The 19940-nt window shown below is 44.2% G+C and overlaps 1 protein-coding gene across 1 annotated transcript in view; it reads right to left on the bottom strand.

The window, feature by feature from the left end:
- Positions 1 to 5893: 5893 nt before the first annotated feature.
- Positions 5894 to 19940, bottom strand: part of LOC147231587 (enhancer of polycomb homolog 1-like) — a 29095-nt gene continuing 15048 nt past the window's right edge. Inside the window, exons 10-14 of the mRNA XM_086150471.1 lie at positions 18429 to 18838; positions 10463 to 10704; positions 9912 to 10053; positions 7986 to 8403; positions 5894 to 6685 (exon numbers count right to left, since the gene is read on the bottom strand). Of these exons, the coding sequence (XP_086006597.1) occupies positions 6613 to 6685; positions 7986 to 8403; positions 9912 to 10053; positions 10463 to 10704; positions 18429 to 18838 (1285 nt within the window). The 3' untranslated portion in view covers positions 5894 to 6612. The remainder of the gene's footprint in view (positions 6686 to 7985; positions 8404 to 9911; positions 10054 to 10462; positions 10705 to 18428; positions 18839 to 19940) is intronic.

Below are 19940 nucleotides of genomic sequence, written 5' to 3'. Positions count from 1 at the left end.
GCACCCGGGTGGCATGAATCATTGGCTGAATGAGCTATATATATATATATATATATATATATATATATATATATATATATATATATATAATTCATTTTTTCTATGTAATTTAATTAATACATAATTTATTTAATTTAAATTTTAAATTTAATTTATCAAATTACTTTTTTATTTTTTGTGATATATATTATTAAATATATATATATATAATTTATCTTTATGTAATTTAATTTAATTAATATATATTTAATTTAAACTTAAATCTTACATTTAATGTATCTATTTATTTTTTAATATATATTAATATATATATATATATATATATATATATATATATATATACATATATAATTTCTAATTATAATTTTATTTAATTAATATATAATTTATTTAATTTAACTTTAAATTTTAAATTTAATGTATCTATCTTTTATTTTTGTGATATATATTATTAAATATACATATATACATATATATATATATATGAAGGTAGTTGGTGTGAGAGAGGAAGATACAGAGAATAGGGTTAGATGGAGAAAGTTGACTCGCTGTGGCGACCCCTGAAGGGAAAGCCGAAAGAAGAATATATATATATATATATATATATATATATATATATATAATTCATTTGTATGTAATTTAATTTAATAAATATATAATTTATTTAATTTAATTTTAAATTTTAAATTTAATGTATCGTCTGTTTTTTTGTGACATATATTATTAAATAAATTATTAAAGAAGAAAAAAATTATCAAATAATAAAAAAATGAAAAAAACAACAAAAACACAGAATAAAAACAAAAACAAATTTATTGAATGTTACTTCTTATTGGAACTGGAAACATAAACCTCGGCTTCATTTCATCAAATCCCATCAATTCCCTTGTAGGAGAACCTGAACTTGAACACGGTTCAGACGTCGCTGAACCAAATACCAGTAAAGGGAAACCGGTCACTGGGATGTTTGAGGCCTGAAGCTGGACGGAGCTTCGAGGAGGAAGATCACATCCCAACGCCAGAGCTTTCACGCAGCAGAGGCAGCGGGACGGTCAGGAGAAGAAGAAAAACAGCTCGGCGAGGACTCCGACTTGAAGAATTTCCATTTTTTTTTTTCCGATGCGACTATTTCCACTGGAATGCTGAACAAATCGGACAAAAATCCCACGGATCAAGAGTTCGGGAACATCTCAAACCCTTCACTAGACTTGGAGAACATCTACAAACGTCTCCGCGCGGCGACGTCACGTTTAAATAACACCGAGCGTCGCCTCTCGTGAGAAACTCGACCGGTTTCCGAGAAATTAGCGCCTTCGTACGACGGCGTTAAGAACGCGGCGGGAAAAGGCTTCGTCCGTCGGAGCCCTCGAGACGCAAAACGGAAGGAGAAGCAAACGCTCCTTCTCTTATTAACATTTCCCACAATCACCTTTAACGGCCCGGCGGGGGAGATGGATTTCTCTGTTCCAGTGTCAGAATATTATAACGTGTCATCAAAGTGGCAGCTCAATTCTGGCGACGGCCGAGAATTGAGCCGGAGCCCAGACGCCGGGAATGAGGAGTCTGTCTGAGGGATAAAATTAGCATACCGCCTCTGTGGTTTGATACGGGAACCAATTCTGACAAGATTTTATGGACTCCGGGCTGAACGCCGCCGCCGCCGCCGCCGCCGCCGTGGACCTTCGTGCTTCCGAGCCACCGGCGTGAAACGGTGAAAGCGGCGAGGACTCGCCGTGCATGTAATATGGTTTTCGAGGGCGGGTTCAGGCGGGGAACCGGGACGGGTCCCTTCCAATCCGCTTCCGAACCCGGATCGGCGGGCGTTTTCAGGTAAATATCAGGTTAGAAAGGAGCTCCGGAGCCACCGTTTCAAATGAGAAGGGTTAAAAAAAAATTAAAAAAGGGGAAATTAGACACCCCCAAATTTTTCAACAAACCTGGAGCTTCATTTTTAGACACACCGTTTCACAATTTACAACTACTTCCAAACGTTCTGAATTCATTTCTACTCGTGTCGTATCTCATTAGGCGACCGTGTGAAGAGTCCATTTTGCGCTGCCCCTTGGACTCCGGTCACATTTTCCCCGAACTGACAAAGGCGTCTCCTAAATGAAGAACACATTTGACATTTCGGGTTTTCACCTAAATGCCACATTGGCTGGGATTCTAAAAACCGCAGCGGCGAGGATTAACCGCCTCGGTTGAGAGTAATTGCTATGTCCCCGTTTTCGCGCTTTCGAATACCAAATCACTTGCACGGAAAAAAACGTAGGAGGTGCTCGGCGACATACATCTTTTATTTTCCTTTTTTTTTTTTATCAAAGTAGATCTTTTAAAAATCTCTGAAACAGAACGATTACAATTAAAGGCCAAATTTGTGATGTAGCGCTGCGCACGGATCATTTATTTGTGCTTTTAGATGCGCAGACAAATGTTTTTGGACAAACTCTGGAGGCAGTTTATCTTCCCTTGCGAGATTTCTTACAGGCCAGGCAGCGCAGGAAACAAAATGAAAGTGAAAACGAAATAATAATAATAATAATAATTGAGAAAAAAATAAACAAATAAAAATAAACAAAAAAGGGATAAAAACACAAGGATAAAAAACAAACAAAAAGTAAAGTGAAAAGAAAACAAATTTAAATCATTACGTACATAGTCACTGTTGCAGGCAGCACAGAGCACAAAGTGAAATAAAAAAATAAAAAAATAAAACAAATAGAAAAGAAAAAAAAAAGGAAATAAATGAATGAATAAATAAAAAGATGCAGGCAGAGAAAGTGATACCTCTTGGCTGCGACAATATCTGGTGTTTTCATCGGCGGTGCTCCGGGCTGCTGGAACATTAATGCTAGGCTAGCTGCTAGGCTAGCTGCTAGCCTAGCTGCTAGCAAACAAAGCTGCCATGGGCTTTACTTGACAGAGACATCCCACAATGCACCTCTCGTTCCTCCTGCTCTCTCTATCCTCTCTGAACTCTATTAGGAATATTAAAAACTATCATTTCAGCCATTAGCATGTAGCTGTTAGCGCTAACCCCTTCCAACCCACATCACACTTGTTTTCTATCCAACCCGGTCGAGGCAGAAGGCCGCCAACACTGAGCTGAAATCTGGTTCCTACCTGCGAAAAGGCACGTTTTCCTTTCCGCAATCCCTCTCCTTTCCAGCTCAAACGTACAGTTCTCTAGATGTTCCTCCACCTGCTCCCACCAGACGTTATAGTATCATCTGCAAACATCATAATCCATGGAGATTTTCCTTACCTCACCTGTCCACCACCAGAAGCAAACAAGAAGTAGCCCCGAGTTGATCCCTGATCCCTTCACCTTCTTTGTAACACATCTTTATCTTGCCGCTGTCCCGCAGCATGCATACATGTCCTGCCCCCTCTCTGATTCACACCAGCCCTCTCATTCACACATACATGTTCTGTCTTGTTGTTGCTATCCTTCCTTCCCCCTCCTTCCCAGGTCATACCTCCCAACTTTCTTGGAGGTTTCCTTTCCGCAAACGTCGGGTTCCTGGAGATCATCGTAAAGCGTTCGGTCCAGACCTGCTACCAAGAAGGAAAGTCTCATTAGACGACTGTGTTTTGTTTTAGGCGCCGAAAAATAAAACCTTGCTAGACTCCAGGGCCGGGAGCCGAAGCCGAACTCAGAATGATGAGTCATGATGGGATTTTACAGCGAACGCCAACGGATTGTGATTTATGTCGTAGCGCTAAAAACACTACAGCTCGGACGTTAACGGCGACCCTCTGCAGTTCAGCCGAGGCGCAGGGATCTTCGGCGGGAGTTGAACTCTGACATCGACCCACAAAAATAGGCCTCGGACCGACCTCGTGCCCAAAATGAGCGGTTAATGGATAAAAAAAAAAAACCAACAAAACACTTTTAGCTATCAGCCCGCAAAGGATCTGTGATTTATTTCACCCGCAAACTTCCTGTCAACAAAGATTCTAGAGAAAAACAACTTTACTCGGGGTCCGGGTCGAAATCGGTCACTTTTGTAATGAGAAAGAGGAGCCCCAGCTGCTGCCCGCCGAGCGCCCTGTAAATCAGGCCAGTTATCTTACCGCTGAGCGATTTCTATTCTCTGCAACATAAATAATAAGCGGCCGAACGGCGCTGGCGGCGCACCCAGATTGAAAAAAAAAAAAAAAAAATTGCAGAAGAAAACGATCCCCGCGCAGTCGAGTCGATAAGAGGAAGCCGGCGTGATAGAATCGTCCTGAAACAAAAAGGACGGAGGAAATTATCAAGCGAGAGCCGCCGAAACACCTCCTGGGGTCGCGGAGGAGGAAGAGACGCCAGCAGAAAAATAAAATATAAAGAAAAAAAAAACAAAAAAAAAACACGCACACTTGTTGCTTCGGCAAGTTTAGAAAATTTTTCAATTTTTTTTTTTTTTTGGAAAAAAAAAAGAAAAAAAAGAAAAAAAAAATCAACCAAATATGAAAACAAATATAATGAATTTCTGTCATGGAACTAAATCAGAATGAGATGGAGAGCAAACATTTAAAATTTGTTAAAATAATTATTCATTATCTCCACTGCTTCACCCTGGACCAGGAGAGGACTTCCACAGGTCTGGAGAACCAGAGGTCTCCACCGAACCTCCTGCATACGTTTGGACGGCGGGAGGAACCTGCGAAGGTCCCACCAATCAGGGACCTTCTTGCTGGGAGGTGGAAGCAGACGGTTGAGGAAGTCTGGAGGAGGAGCAGAGAACAAGAAGACGGAGGTGGGAAAACATTTATCTCCAGAACATCTACCACGTTTTGACTTTTTGAGAAGGTTCCACGTGACCTGTAACACATCGTGAGCGGACACACAAAAACAAACGACAACAAACAAAAAAAATCATCACATCAGCCGAGACGTTTCACATTTAATGCCCTGGGCTTTATTGTCTTATTTTAGTGAGAGTTGTCACATTTTTTTTTTTTAATTAATTTATTTTATTTTTTTTTAGTCTTTTCAGCCTCCAGGTGGGACAAGTAAACCTCAAGGATATATCCTGCCATTGGACTAGGCATTCAGATTCCGACAAAGACGAGAAGCACTACTAAGTAATGCTGCCTTTGTGCCCGACTCTTCACAGAAGAGAGTACATAAAATTCCCCAAAGGAAGGCACCCAATACTTGTGGTTTTTGGCCCTGCAGCCGTCTGGAGATTCTTTTTTTTTTTTTTTTTTTTTTTTTTTTCCCAAAGAAAGAAAACAAAAAAAAAAAAAAAAAAAAAAAAAATTAAACAGGAAGAGAGGAGAGAAACTGGCGAGTTTTCTCGTGACCCCCCCTTGATCCCTTCCTTTAGACTTTTTCTGTCATTTTTAAAAAACTGGAATGATGAAACACGTACAGCAACTATTGCCCATTCACCTCCCTTATCACCTATGCGTGAACAAGTAACAAATGAACAAAAGAATGAAGTCTTTCTATTAATGGAACTTTTACAATCAGGCTTACCACAAGGAAGACAAAAAAAAAAAAAAAAAAAAACGTACAAAAATAACTGGATTCTTTTCTGTTTTATAAAAAAAAAAAAAAAAAAAAAAAAAAAAAGTGGGATAAAACAACTCCGCTTGCATGGAAATGAAGGACGACCCCTTTCGAAAAAATAAAATAAAATAAAATACAAAAGCAGCATTGATATTTATTTAAAAAAAAAAAAAATATATATAGAAAAAGGAAAACGAACATCACAAAATTAGTGCTTTAAAACAGAAGCCGCGGTTGCTTCTGGGAAGAGACTTCATCCCCGATTTGTTACTTGTGTTTGGGACAATGTTGAGACGAAGCTCCTCGCCCTCGCGGGCTCTGTATGCATGTCACCACTGATTCTCACGTGAGAAAAAGCACAGGGACTCAAAATAAATGTGTTGGGGCTGAAGGGCGGGTTTGGAGGGGGGGGGGAAAACCTGCTCTGTGTTCACAATGTACAAAAAATACCCAGGAGTCTGTAGCTACCTAACATTTACAACAGCACAGGAACCAACGAAGGTACAGTGTACAAAAAAAAAAAAAAAAAAAAAAAAAAAAAGAACAAAACAAAGAAAAACATTAAAAAAAAAAAAAAAAAAAAATTAACTGTAAACACAGCACAATAAATAGATAAAAACAGCAGGCTCCGCACCATGCACGTGATAAAACTCTTCTCTATACAACTCCACACATCTCTCACACTTGCCGCGAGTTACTTGGCTTACTTTTATTTTTTTTTTTTTTTTCCTTTGACTCCCAAGTGCAAAACATCACAAATGGACAGTTCTGTATTCAAGTAGTATGTACAAGGGGGGGAGGGGGGGAGGGGGATTTTACAAATATGCAGTTACTGTACAGATATTAATTTTTGTCATATTCATAATTTACAGATGTGAATTTTTTTTTTTTTTGAACAGTAACAAAAATTTTTTTTTTTTTTTGTTGTGTGTTTTTTTTTTTTTTTTTTCATTTTTTCTTAAAGTATGAGAGATGAGAAATTGCAAGCTAGCGGCGGCGGCGGCGGCGGCCGCTCGTCATCCTGTCGGCCCGCACCGGAGTCCTGCTGTCCCTTTTGCATTCCCGATGCTACGACGCACAGCAGCCGCCGAGGGCTCGTCCAAGCGGCGCTACGTCACCTCCATGGCCACTGTGTTGTCTGCTAAACTGCTCAGTGCTGGCTTGTCTTCATCGTGATTTTCCCTGCGGAGAGCGGGAAAGAGGGGGGATTACGGTCCAATTCCACGGATTTAACTAATACCTGTTCGGGCCAGAGACGGCTAACGGGCTTAAATCACGCCTTTGTTTCTGCGGCGGGACCGACGGCGGTCGCGAAAAAAAAAAAACGGGGATGCGTCCAGACCAGGGGTCGGCAACACGTAACTCCCGAAGAGCCATTTGGACCCGGTTTCCTCGGAAAAGAAAACTCCGAGAGCCGCAATTGCTTTTTGACGTCTAAAATAAAGGTACCGCTGTATATATGGCTTTTTATTACCTTTACACTTTGTATAAACAAATGTGTTGCTTATGAAATTCACAAAGTATTGCGGAGAAAATCAAATTTTATTTTGAGCTTTGGGCTTTCAGAGCGTTTAGCGGAGCCTTGACCTGAATTTTAAAAATAAATCGGGAAAAAAAAAAAAATCGCTGTGTCAGTAAACAATAAAAAATAATTATTTGCAAAATATCTTTATAAATATTTATTTTACCTGGTTTATGTGACTACTGCTCCCGAACTTCTGCGCACAGCATCCGCAAATCGGGACTTTACCGGCTGGCGGGTATGCCGGCTTCCGCGAGTGTGACGTTATTTTGAGCGGCAAAAAATAATAAATATAATTTTATGTAATATTTCAAGATCACAAATCTTCCAACTTAGAACTAAAAGTTAAAAAAAAGGAATTAACACAAATGAAATACACTTCAATTAAATATTTATCATTTATTTTCCCAAGCCGCGGGCTGCCGACCCCTGGTCTGTTCGGACGGAGAGCCAAAACAAGGACTTCGGTTATTTACTTAACCTGGTGATCATCATCTAATCGTCAACCTTCTCCATTTAACTCTATTCTCTTTACCCTCCTCTCTCACGCCAACTAACTTCATATCCTCTCTCACTGCGTCCATAAATCTTCTCTTTGGTTTTCCAATTCCAGCATCCGTCGACCAATATTTGCAGTGTCCCTCCTCTGTGCCCGACCGTCTCCGTCTGGCTCCTCTGACCTTCTCTGCAGAACATCTAGCGCGTGCCGTCCCTCCGATGGACTCCTTCCTGATCCTGTCCGTCCTGATCGCTCCCAAAAAGAACCTCGGCATCCTCGTCTCTACTGCCTCCCTATCATTAATCTGGTAACGCTCATCTTAAAAATGAAGGCGTGAATGCAAATACCGGTAGAAAAAAACATGGTTTAACCGTCCCGGATTCGTATTTCGAACGGTTTGCGACGCAGAGGGAGACGGCGAACTGACTTTAAGAGGCTATCTGTTGGAAACGCTGCTTCACCTTGAGCCGATGTCAATGGGCGGAGCTCCAGAGACTTTGGGCATCTGCAGGTTGGAGGTGGCCGACAGCTTTAAGGCAGAGGGCGGCACGTTGCCGAGGGTCCGGGGGATGTGTCGTCCCGCTAAGCTGGCCGCTGACGGGACGCTGAGACAAATGTTGTTCCCGATGAGGACCTGAGTGGTGGCGGGGGCGGCGCCGGCGGCGTTGCATCCAAGGAGCCCCAGCGCCGCCGCTGCGTGGGCGCCGGGGGCGGAGGCGAGGGAGGCGGGGACGGCATTGGCTGAGGCGGGCGACGGGGAAGCGGAGTTGGAGGAGGCCTGCAGGAAGTTCTGGGCGGTGGACGTGGCAGTGTGTGTGGACTGAGCGGTCTGGTGGAGGGCGGCCGTGGAGCCGGGGAGGTGTAAGCCTTTGAACACACCTGGAGGACGACAACAACGCAGGGAGTCAATCCGGCAAAACATCTGCGGGTAGCGAAACAACGGCCAAGCCACTTCATTCATCTTTCAATTGCTTGGAAGTAAATATGTGGGGGGGGGGAATCATTGTCAGGACTCACATGCTAAATTTATTGATGTTTTCAGCGACGGACAAACCAGGAAACAGCTACCGTAATTTCCGGACGATAAGCCGCGACTTTTTTCACGTAAACAACGATGCTAACTCTGGCTATTTCTTTATCAACGCCAGAGCCGAGCATTTCTTCTCCAATGATTTTGCCGGCAGGTAGTATTAATGTTTCGCTGTTTGGATTTAGAGACGAGTTCAGCAACTTTATAGCAACCTTTCACTGCTTTCTCACTCGTCTCGGTCGTTTTCAACAACGCTGCCTGTTTACGCAGATACAAGTACCGTCATTTCCGGACGATAAGCCGCGACTTTTTTCACGTAAACAACGACGCGGCTAATATACGGGCTTTTTTTGGGTGGGGGACGCTAACGAGCTACACGCCGCTAAAACGTTTATCCTCGTCACATCGGACCGATGAAATGACCGGGAAATTCTGAGTCCGTTAAACTCCGACACCGAAGAAGACGACTGACTGTTTAAGTGCGCAGGAGGAAGCCCGAGATAGCGACCGGCTAGCCGCTGCGGCTTATACTGAGGTGCGCTCAATAGCCCGGAAATTACGATAATTCATCTCCAAATCTACATTCTTTCTCTGCAAATTCGCTATAATCGTAGAGACTTCCCGTAGGCCTGTGCGCGAATCCACTCCGACCCGATTTTTTATTTTAAAAAGGGTCCCGCAGAGGCTACAGGGCGAGCTTATTATCGGAATTCATTTCCAGCGGGGTCGGCGTACGCAAAAGTACACGAGCCTCTGCCAATGTTCAGGCTTTCGGTGTGACTTCTTTCCGTCGGCCTCGGCTCCGGATCATTTCTCAACACGTGATCGCATGATGAGGAGATGCGAAGAACGACCCATCGCCCTTTGCTGGGATGAGACGCCAAAAGAGCAGAGCCACTCGTGTGATTGGAGTTAACGTGCCGACACCGACCCGCTGTTTTCGCCGATGACCTTTCGATCGTCCGCGGTCGGGCTTCACATCCGCGGTGAGCAACTTTCTCAGCATTTTCGGGACGGCGAGCCACTTCAAAAGCTCACTAGGAATCGTGGAGTCTCTTCGTCGAAACGCTTCTGCGATGGGTCACAGAAGTGAAGCTGGCCTGCAGACCGAGCCCTTTCATAGAAATGTGAATTCTTTGACTGCGTCTGAAGGTACGCCCACCACCAGGGCACCGGCGATATGAAACTTCCCTTTATCGCTCAACGATTCCGCGGCGCCGTTATTGATTTTGTAAAATCCCTTGCAAATAGCAGGCGGAGAAGGTCGCCCGAACCTTGGCGATCGTTTCTCACGAATGGTTCGTCTTGAGGACGGTTTCGGGAACGTGCGGTTTGGACAGGAATGCTGGAACCTCACCTGCACCCGCCAGGACGCCGTTGACTCCGCCGGCCAAAACTAGCTCCTCTTTGGATTTGTAGGCCAGCAGCTGGTCGGTGGTGACGAGTGCCGAAGCGGCGAATTGGGCGCTCGCCTGGTCCAGCGTTTTGGACACAAGTGCCTGGATGGCAACGACAGGAGAGAGAGAGAGAAAAAAAAAAAAGAAAGAAAAAAAAAAAAAAACTAAATGCGGTTCTTATCCTGAGGATTGAAGTGATCTGTTTAAATCCCTGTAACTGCTCTACCCTCTGAACTGAGCGTGTGTGCTGACTAATGGCAACTTCGCAGGTGCTAATACGGTCTGCCAGAATACAAATGTATCCTATTATCTAAGGACGGGTGATCCTTCAGCTGGACTCATTCTACATCGGAAAAGCTCTTCCCCGCCGTTTAAGCCCGCTCCGGGCTCGGGAGAATTCAATTTGGTACGAATTTGATTCTGGCCTGCGGACGGCAGCGCCCGAAAGACAAAAAAAAAAAAAAAAAAAAAACAACCGCTACGCTCTTGGGCTTAGCCGGGCCCGACTCACCTGTGTGTTGACAGTTGTTGCGGCGTTGTTGGTTTGCTGTTGCTGCTGCTGCTGCAGTTGTTGTTGCTGTTGTTGTTGTTGTTGTTGTTGTTGCTGCTGCTGTTGCTGTTGCTGCTGCTGCTGCTGCTGCGGTGGTTGTTGTAGTTGCTGTTGTTGTTGCTGTTGTTGGCTCTGCTCCAGCTGCTGCTTCTGCATGATGGCCAGCTGCTCCTGGTGCTGCTGGTACTGCTCTGCCGTGAACACTGCCGGGGAAAAGAAAGGCACGGGTCTCAGTGACGGATTGGACGTTGAGTACCTTTCCTTTTTTTCAACTACCGATAGCCTTGACACCCCGTATCCTTGCCCTTTTATACAAAGCGCTGGAAAAATTGACGAGCTGCCCCCGAGTGCGCGACGAGGAAAGGAGACTTCCAGGGAAATGGAAGCGGAATACAAGTACTTGCTTCAATGTGGGGCTGAAACAATTGAATAATTTATTTCTACATTGTTAAAAACTGTGGTTCTTTTTCACGTTTCTGGCCCGCGATCACTTAATCTGCAGTTAGCTCGTGCTGCTAATGCAAAGGAAGCGTGGAGGGACGTCCGACAAATGACAGGAAGTGTTAAAAGTAAGCGACTGGCGCTAAAATGGAATTAGCCTTCCACAAAAGCACATCCTCCATTTTACAACATCTCACCTGGAAGTTTCTGCAAACTGGGAAATGTCTCAATTTTTATTTAATCCGGTTATTCGCTTAATTGGCAGAGCCATCCAAGGCATTACTCAATTGCTAAAATAATATCTAGCCCGGCTACAGAGTGCCAAGTGCAGTGTTTGGAAAGAAATCCGAGCAAAAAAAAAAAAAAAAATATATATATATATATATATATATATATATATGCATGCATGCAACCAATTAAGCAAAGTGTGAAAATATAAATGAATTAAGAGTTGAAACTATCGATGTATCTGAAAAATTTCTCCATTCAGCCTCATTAAAAAGTACTGACAAGCCCAACAAAAAAAGGACATGCTATCAAATTTTCAAAATGAACGGACTCGTGCACGAGATGCTGCGTCACAGACGAAGGCAAACGCCGGGCATCCCAATAAATCGGACATGCTTTGACAAAAAAAATTGGAAACTGCTTCGCATTTTAGAACGGGAATTGACACGTTTTGGATTCTAACACGCCGATTTCTGCAGAGCAGGAGAGGATGCGAGCTCCTCCTTTAAGATCGATTACAGTTGGAGGTTGTTACTTCTTCGGGGGCGAAAATAATGGGAAAGATAATTAACAATTGTGTCGCTACGTCACTTATAAATGAGATATTAGGATGGGGAGCGGGGAGAGACGGCTCCAAATGGAAGTCCAACAATCCTGAAGCTGAAGCACTAATTATTATGAAGGAAGTGATGTGGAGGAAGACGCTTCTCGGCGAATGTCAGTGGCGTCCGACACCGGAGGTTTCCCATCCATTAATGAGGACCTGAATGAGACGGTCGAGGACGAAAGGAGCGCCTGCAAGCTGCACGCAACCACGAAATCTTTCTGTTTCTTTGGTTTGGAGCTGCGAAAATTTACCTGAAAGTAAAAGTGTGGGTTGTAAAGTCGTGATTATCAAGGGTTGAACGCTTATGCATGTACAAAAAAATTAAAAAAAATTTAAAAAAGTGCTGGTCGGTTCTTTGATGCCGCACTGATGAGAAAAAAAAAAAAAAAAAAAAAAAAAAAGATCCGATCCTTTTCAGGAAGATGAGCTGCCACGTGCCTTGTAAAAATACTTTGTGCATTTCCTGAAAATACAGCTGAAAGAGCAGAGGCGGGGGCGACTATGTGCCAGGAAACCCAAATTTTCCATTTCCCTGAAATTATTTTCAAGGCATCAAATGGATATTGAATATGGAATAGTAGCATCAAACTAATAAGACCGCCATGAATACGATTTTTTTTTTTTTCCCGCCCCTCGAATAAAATTATCTATTCAGGCTGTAACAAACCGAGCTATTCGGAACGGGTTGCTAAAAGCAAAAGCAGATTCTGAAAGCCGCGGAGGTGTCTGATCCCTGACACGGTGACCGGGGAACCCACGGGACTTCAGGTGGGGTCTGAGACCCCGAAACCACCACCAGATCACCCACAGGAGGAACACCACCAGACTAGTTGGCAGGGAATCGGCGGACGTATCGAGACGCGGTTATCGGCTCCTTAACTACCCGTGTCTGCGCTGGATGCCGAACCAGGCTGGGTTTGCAGCGTTTGCACCGCGGCTCTCTTTCTACGTGCAGCGGGTGCCGAATCAGTCTGTGTAACAACACGAAGTGCACGCAAAATCAAAATCAACGGTAGAAATAATTAAGAAACGACAAGATCGAGATCCGTCTAATGTTACAGGTCAGCTACTCAGTCAGGCTTAACGCATCAGCTGCTGTTTACTTTGCATGGACGCCCGGATGACGGATCTACAAGGAAACGTTTCCCGCAATTTTCTTTAAGAGATAACTCTGGAGAGGAGGCTTCGGGGCAATGGAGTTACCTGTCAAACATCTGCACGTCGCAAGAGATCCAGCACGGCAGAGGGTTTTTAAAAATCCCTCCGCTGCTCGCTAATAAGAATGTTAGCGAACGAGAGGACGTTTGCCTCCTCTCTCCCGGGTTCGGGCTTCTGTCGGTTACTGTGAAGGAACATTATTTCCGTTTCAGAAGTGCTGCACCACGACAGCTTTTTTTGGAAAATGTGCCCTTCTTGTCCGATCAGAAGTGACTGCACCTCGACCCTAAAAGCCTCCGTCTGTCCGCTGCATGGTCTGGTTTTGCATCTGTGAAACCGGTAACTCAACATCAGGAACTTCCTCAAAGAGGAACCTGAAGACCAACCATGGGTTACACACATTAGTAAAGTGTGTTAACATGTATGCGTCCGTGGAGGTTCTCCAGGTCATCCTGGTGAATTCTTGTCGAAATCTTCTTTTTGTGGCACTTTTCAAGCGAAGGAAGTCCAGTTGCCACAACAAGAAGATTTCGACAAGAATGTACTCGATACGTTTCACATTTGCCTGATTTCCTTGGCCTGTTTAGTTTACACCGAAGTTAGGCGATGTTAAGGGTCTGTGTATGCTCGGTAAAAATCACTGGCAATATTTTTCAATGTGCTGAAATCAAAATTCAAAAGGACCATGACACTGAAACGTCAGGAGAACATGTCCAAATCAATGTGGATAGCCTTGGGAGAGCTAAATATGACATCCCAATAAAGCTTACATTGTGGACGAAACAAATAATGTGTCACTTGGTCGACGTACCAAAAAGGAAGCAGGTCAAATGAAGAATAAAATGAATTCAAAACACTTCCCTACACAGTAAGGCGGTTAGAAAATACATGCTATACAAGACTGGAACACCACTTATGCTTCAATCCTTCAAACCACTTTAAACGCTACATGGAAATTCTGCATGTGTCCATACACAGGATGAGGTCCAGAAGCTTTTATACTATCCAGAAAAACTTTTCAAAACTAAAGGAAAGGTGATGGACGGGCGAGTGAGCCTCAACGGCTCAACTGAGACAAACATGCTAACCGAGAACGGGCACGGTGGGCCTTTCCATCGTCCTGACCTCATTGGATCCATTGACTTATTTCTTCCCACATATTGACAATGAGGAATTAGACTGGTTGACCTGGAGTGGGGACATTAAACTGGACACACATGCCAATATATGTTTTCTGTATTTTTTTTGGTAAATCTTTCATGGCAAGCGAAGCAAAACTTCATTCAGACTTAAACTGTCAGTGTGTTTGTATTGCTGAGGACACAAACAATTGCAATATTCTCAAACATGACCAAGTCTTGGACATCGTTCATGGAAGATACAACACGTGGAGGCTTACGATGCACTGCTCATTAGTGATCGACGCTTTTCTGGATGCTGAATAATGTCATTTGCACAAACAACATTCATTTGATATCTGTAAAATCCTGTTTTTTTTTTGCTCGTCTGTGTCAAAGACTTGCCAGCTGGCCTGGAGAGTTAACTTTGACATCCCGTGGTTTACGTCTGCTAACAATGTTTATGACCCTTCCTCACGTCTCCATGCTGAAACTGAGGTTTCTTCGGGGAGACGGCCCCTGCCATAAACTAGAAAACAAAAAATGATTTTGAAAAACACCCGGAGAAGCTCGACACGGTGCACGGATGCCAACGTCCAAACGATAAAAAGGGCTTGACCCGCCAGGCCTTCCTCGACTTAAACTTGTGTTGCCTCTGACAGACCAGGCGGGAGCGCGGCCGCCTCCGTCCGATCGATCGATCGATCGATCGGGTCTACTCCACTCAGAGACGGCCACGAAATCACAAACATCGGCCGCTGAAGGGGCCTCACGCGAGTGACGACGCCAAGAGTGCCTGACTAAGCGGAGATTCACAAACCTGCGCACTTTGCAGACGGTGACACCCGTCCCTACTGGATTTAGCCGCTAAATTCTGGGCTCAAAGTTTTTTTCATTTATTGCGGTGCTGCCAGATGGGAATAGGACGGAGGCGGCCGGATGGCATCGACCACCTTCAGCAGCTGCATTTTCACTGTTTAAATGTCAACAATTTGGGTGATATATGGTCGATCCGGTAACATAGCACGTAGTGTACATGCAGAGAGGGCTGGGATAGATTTGAATTAGAAGTTAGCGTTTATTAATCCCTTGCGGGAAATTGTTCTCCGCCTTTTACCCATCATGGATGAGCCATGAGCGGTGGGCGGCCTTTGAGCGGCGCCCGGGGAGCAGTCAGTGTCTCGCCCTGCAATATTTCAACAGGCTAGGAGGAGTTTGGGAATCAAACCAATAACTTTCGGTTCGAAACGCCTCTTAAAGACGGCAAAATCAAGTCAAAAGCGCTCTCCCGCTGCCCGTGGACCCGCCGGAGCGACCAACAAAAACAAGAATCCTTGCACACCCACTTGTGCAGAATTGAGGTCGGCTGCTTTCAGAGTGTGAGGGCAGGTCAGGAGAGGCCCCCCGGGGGAAAAACAGTGGACTGGTTTACTTCAAATAAACAAGAGGTAAAACTGAGATTTTCACGAGGCTTTTTTTTGCAACAGGAAATAGTGATTGCGTTGCGATGATCGAATGTTTTTTTTTTTTACTGGTGAGAGATGATCTCCATGTACGCCCCTCTACACTGCACACCTGTGAAAAGTTGACAAACACACAGACTCAATGAGTGCAACAGTAGAGGTTTGCTTAAGTGAAGAGTCAAAATCTTCATTTAAACCCTGAGCTAAATAGGGTGACATGGTGATTTGTGAGGGAACACTGTGCAAAGAATATCTTGGTGATTTTCGGCGTCCAGCCGACTTGGACGCCGAGAAATCTGACTTGAAAAAATAAAAAAAAACAAGATAAAATTGTGTTTGAGAGTTTTGTTTGTTTTCAAGGTATCGAACAGATTTTGGAGGTTGTTTACACCCGAGAGGAGGCTCACATTCCCAAACTGTGTCTCCGTCAGGGCCTGCTGACGGTATGCTCGCCGAAAATACCCTCTCTGCCCGCCTGTGGCTGAAAGAGAAACGTCCGTCACCACGAGTCTTTGCACATTTTCTGGTGTTTCTAAGTGCGAGTGGGTTTATTTGACTAAGCTTTAATTGCCAGGTTGGCGTCAGAATTAAACAAGAAAACAGTAATTGGTCACAGCCCTGATCTTCCTAGACGGCCATTGTGTATGCAAGACAGCAACACGCCATTAAGATTAGAGGGTAACCAATTAACTTGGCTTGTGCCAATAGGACATTTTCCAAGAGCCTACTGGGGAAATGTAGCTCCTGACTCTTTGCAGAGAGAATATAGGAATCAAATCAAGCTAATATGCAATGGGAGATAATTGAAAATAAAGTTGACTTTGCACGAGATAACTTTACGAGGCTGCAGTACCACCAACAGTAGCATTGATAATTACATGTACAATATCAGCAGCTGCATGGATTATGAATGTTCTTGCCCGGAAGTGTTTTTTTTTTTTCCCCCTCATTGTGTATTAAGACAATGTATTTGTAGCTGTTGGAATGTGAAGCTACGACGTGCTCACGGAAATACTTTCTCCGATATGTGACATTCGCTGCTGTTAAAGGTCAAGAGCAAATTTTCAGAAATAGCTAACCATGGCTTTAACCTTAGTTTATTATTCCCCACACGCGTGTGCTCTACCGAGAACATTACAATACCCTTGGCTACGATACCAAACCAGCAGACCTGCAAAAATAATTGAATTTGCCAGACTGTTCATAATATACAGCCACACAAACGTTACTTTGTCTCTTTAATAACATTTTAATTTGTGTACGCTGACCGATAGTAGCTTTGGAGCAAATGTTTTCAAGAGCACTTTGTATTGAACTACAAAAATGCTGACCTAATTTCCTTTTTTTTTTTCTTTCTTAAATACCTGCAGTGCAACAAACACATTCAAATGGTCAGGGTAACTGTCTAGGACTGTTTAATTTGAGGGTTTTATAAAGTGGAGCATCTCACAATGGCAGGCTCGAGCTGGCAGCCACCTGCATCTTTGTCTTCTACATTCTAAATCTACACACACACATGCAAAAATAGCAGTGACACACCAAATTATGAACAGGGGAAAACTGATCTATTTATATTACTACCGATACACACTACAGCTATTTGCTGCATTGAGAGACGAGGGGACGACATCCTATCCGGGTCCCTCTGGTTATTTCAGCCGTCGAGCACCACGGCTGATATAGCGCACTTCTTTGACCCCGCTTTTATGTATTACATATTCTGATTTTGAGCCAAATGGTAATTTTACCGACAGTTCAGAGTCAGCACTTAAGGCAATTTTTCTTTATCGCCCCTTCGCCTACTTATCAGACTAGCGCTCCGACGCCTTTTTTTTTTTTTTTTTGCAAATTGTCGCCGAACAAAGGCTTTTAATGAAACATGAAACATTACGGTAGTACTTCAGACACGTGGCGCTTGAAAGGAAAATCAAACCGGAGCGAACAGGAATTATGCAGGGGTGAAAAGAAATCATTAGCGCTGCCCTGACCAGTATTCTTCCCCTCATTTTCACCAGTTTTGCACATTGATTTTAAAGCGGCATTTAGATGCACACACACTCATCATTCAAGTTAACCTTCTGGCGCCTCAACCGGAGCGTTATTATTCAGTCCTGGAAAAACCCGTTGCAAGGAACATTAAAAATTGCAATTATTCCACATACGTAGAGAAGGGACTGATCCAATCCACTGTTAGCGTCAGATCCCGTATAAATGCCGTTTGCTCATCTGGTTCCAGAGCCGCCCAACCGATCCAAGCCACTTTTTACTTGTCGGCCGTCGGGAAAACAACACAGTGGGGGCCTTTTCCTCCCAGTGCAACGATGTCGGCCAGCCTGCATGAGCGCGTTGTTAGCAATCGGCTAAAACTGCTTCAGAACACGCTGGAAACGTAGGGGATGATCATTGAAGCGAGGACGTTTGTGCAAATAATGTTTCGGTGCGAGGTAAGTTGACGAAAACGGATGTTGCAGTCCATGTTGAAAAGCTAGGGTTACATTACAGGAGCAAAGTGTGGAGACGTAAATAATCCCCTGGCCCTTTTTGCCAGAGAGGCCGCTCCGCTGCCCTCAGGGGCAAAAATAACACTAGTAACGCATTTTCCATTTTCACAGACCATAACATAGAGAAAAAAAAAAAAAAGACTGGATCGCTGAATTTCGGACAGCACGGGGTTTCTTCAAACCGTAAACAGATACGAGTACCACCTTCCTATATTTGCTTCAAGAATCTCCGAGCACGAGTCACAGTGTTGTAAAAGGACGTTTCAAATCTAAGAATCCCAGCCGTTTTGTGATCAGAACTGTCTGCGCAAAGCACAAAAACAACAGCAAAGCAAACTTTTGAGCTTTAAAATACTTATTAACAGTATTAATATGCGGAGTACCCTTGAGATGAGAAAAGCGGCGACTCACCATTGACAGGGGGGGCCGGACCGGTACGGTTCTGGGAGCTGGATCCTCCAGACAGGGTCCTGGTTAGTCCTGACACTGTCCGATTTAAATCCTTAAAACCTCTGAGAGACGTATCTCCTCCAACAGAAGGGTGATGGGATAGCGTCCGTGGTCTGAAGTGCCTCCAGCGGCAAGATTTAATGTTCAAAAGAATCTGGCTGAGGTCCATGGGTGGCAACGGGGATGATGAGGAGGAGGAGGGAAGGTGGGAGGAGCTGGTCGGGTGCGAGGTATTGGTTTCTGAGGTACTGGCGTTAGAATTACGGAGCGGAGAGCTTGGAAGTGGTGAAGTGAGTGGCTCAGGCTCAGGGTCGGAGTCTAGACTCTGATAGAAGCTGTCTAGGTCTGTATGTGCTCTGTCCAACAAGATCCTGGAAAAGCAAAAGCAAACATCCTTACTGATGAGATCCCTGTCGGTGGTTATCATTAAATCGGCCCGCCTCGACGTATTCCAAATAGCTCGTATTCACACGGTGTTTATGTGACGCCACCGTCCTAGTGGATTAGCTCCAAATATAGCTCAGTATTGCACAAAGAGGGCAAAAACCATGTAGTTTATCATGGGTACTGCAGAGGAGAGCAGAGAACAGTTATGTAATACAACAAAACTCGGAGGTTTACAGCCACGCTGTGTCCTCCCAGGGCTGAGACGCCTCTTAGCCCCTGCCCGAGCTAATTCGTCCGTACTCCATATTTGGTTTTACACTTTATGGAAAATGAATTCAATGATGACATAACGATGATGAGAATAACGTCAACTGAATTCCTCCATGCATGTCAGTAACTTATACGAAGGCGCCCCGACTCCTCGTCACAAGGGGGGAAAAGCGTGGATAATAGTCTTTCAGACCAATGACCGGAGACAAACATGCACCATTTGACCCGGGTTCGACTATTTGATACTAAATTCCGGCTTAGATCCTTGATTAAAATCTTTGTCAAAATCCGCAAAACGTCAGTGATGAGCTGGAGTTTACGGTACAGGTCTCATTCAGCGGGCATGACGTAAATCCATCCGCAATCAATATGTACGGTCCTGTGTTCCAAAATCCCTACCATTAATAGAGATCTGTGTGTGAAATTTGCATGATGTACCTCTGCAAAGGTGACTTGAGCGTTCACTGGAAAAACATTCAGGCATCTGAGACGCAGTTTTTGACTTGCACACCGGCATAAAACCGATGCTGCTTCATCCCAACATAAACAAAGAACAGCCATTACTGCTTTCTGTGCCCTTCACTACACTGGTGGAGAACGAACCTCCTTTAAACTCCGCGCCCTGCAGCGGCACCTTCACGAGGGGAGGCTTCGGCAAATATGCTGTTCCTTCAATTTACAGCTAAAGCAGTACATAAAACACCGGGTGGCGTTCGTGTGCCGAAAGGGCAGCTTCTGACTTCCGAACAGATTTCCTTCAAGCGTACAAGTCTTCTTCTTCTTTCGGCTTTTCCCTCCAGGAGTCGCCACAGCGAG

Source organism: Fistularia commersonii, chromosome 8 (genome assembly GCF_037954325.1).
Source record: "Fistularia commersonii isolate RoL2024-O1a breed Wild chromosome 8, RoL_Fcom_v1.0, whole genome shotgun sequence".
NCBI classification, from domain to species: domain Eukaryota; kingdom Metazoa; phylum Chordata; class Actinopteri; order Syngnathiformes; family Fistulariidae; genus Fistularia; species Fistularia commersonii.
Note: the sequence above shows the minus strand (reverse complement) of the source record. Positions and strands in the feature narration are given on the sequence as shown.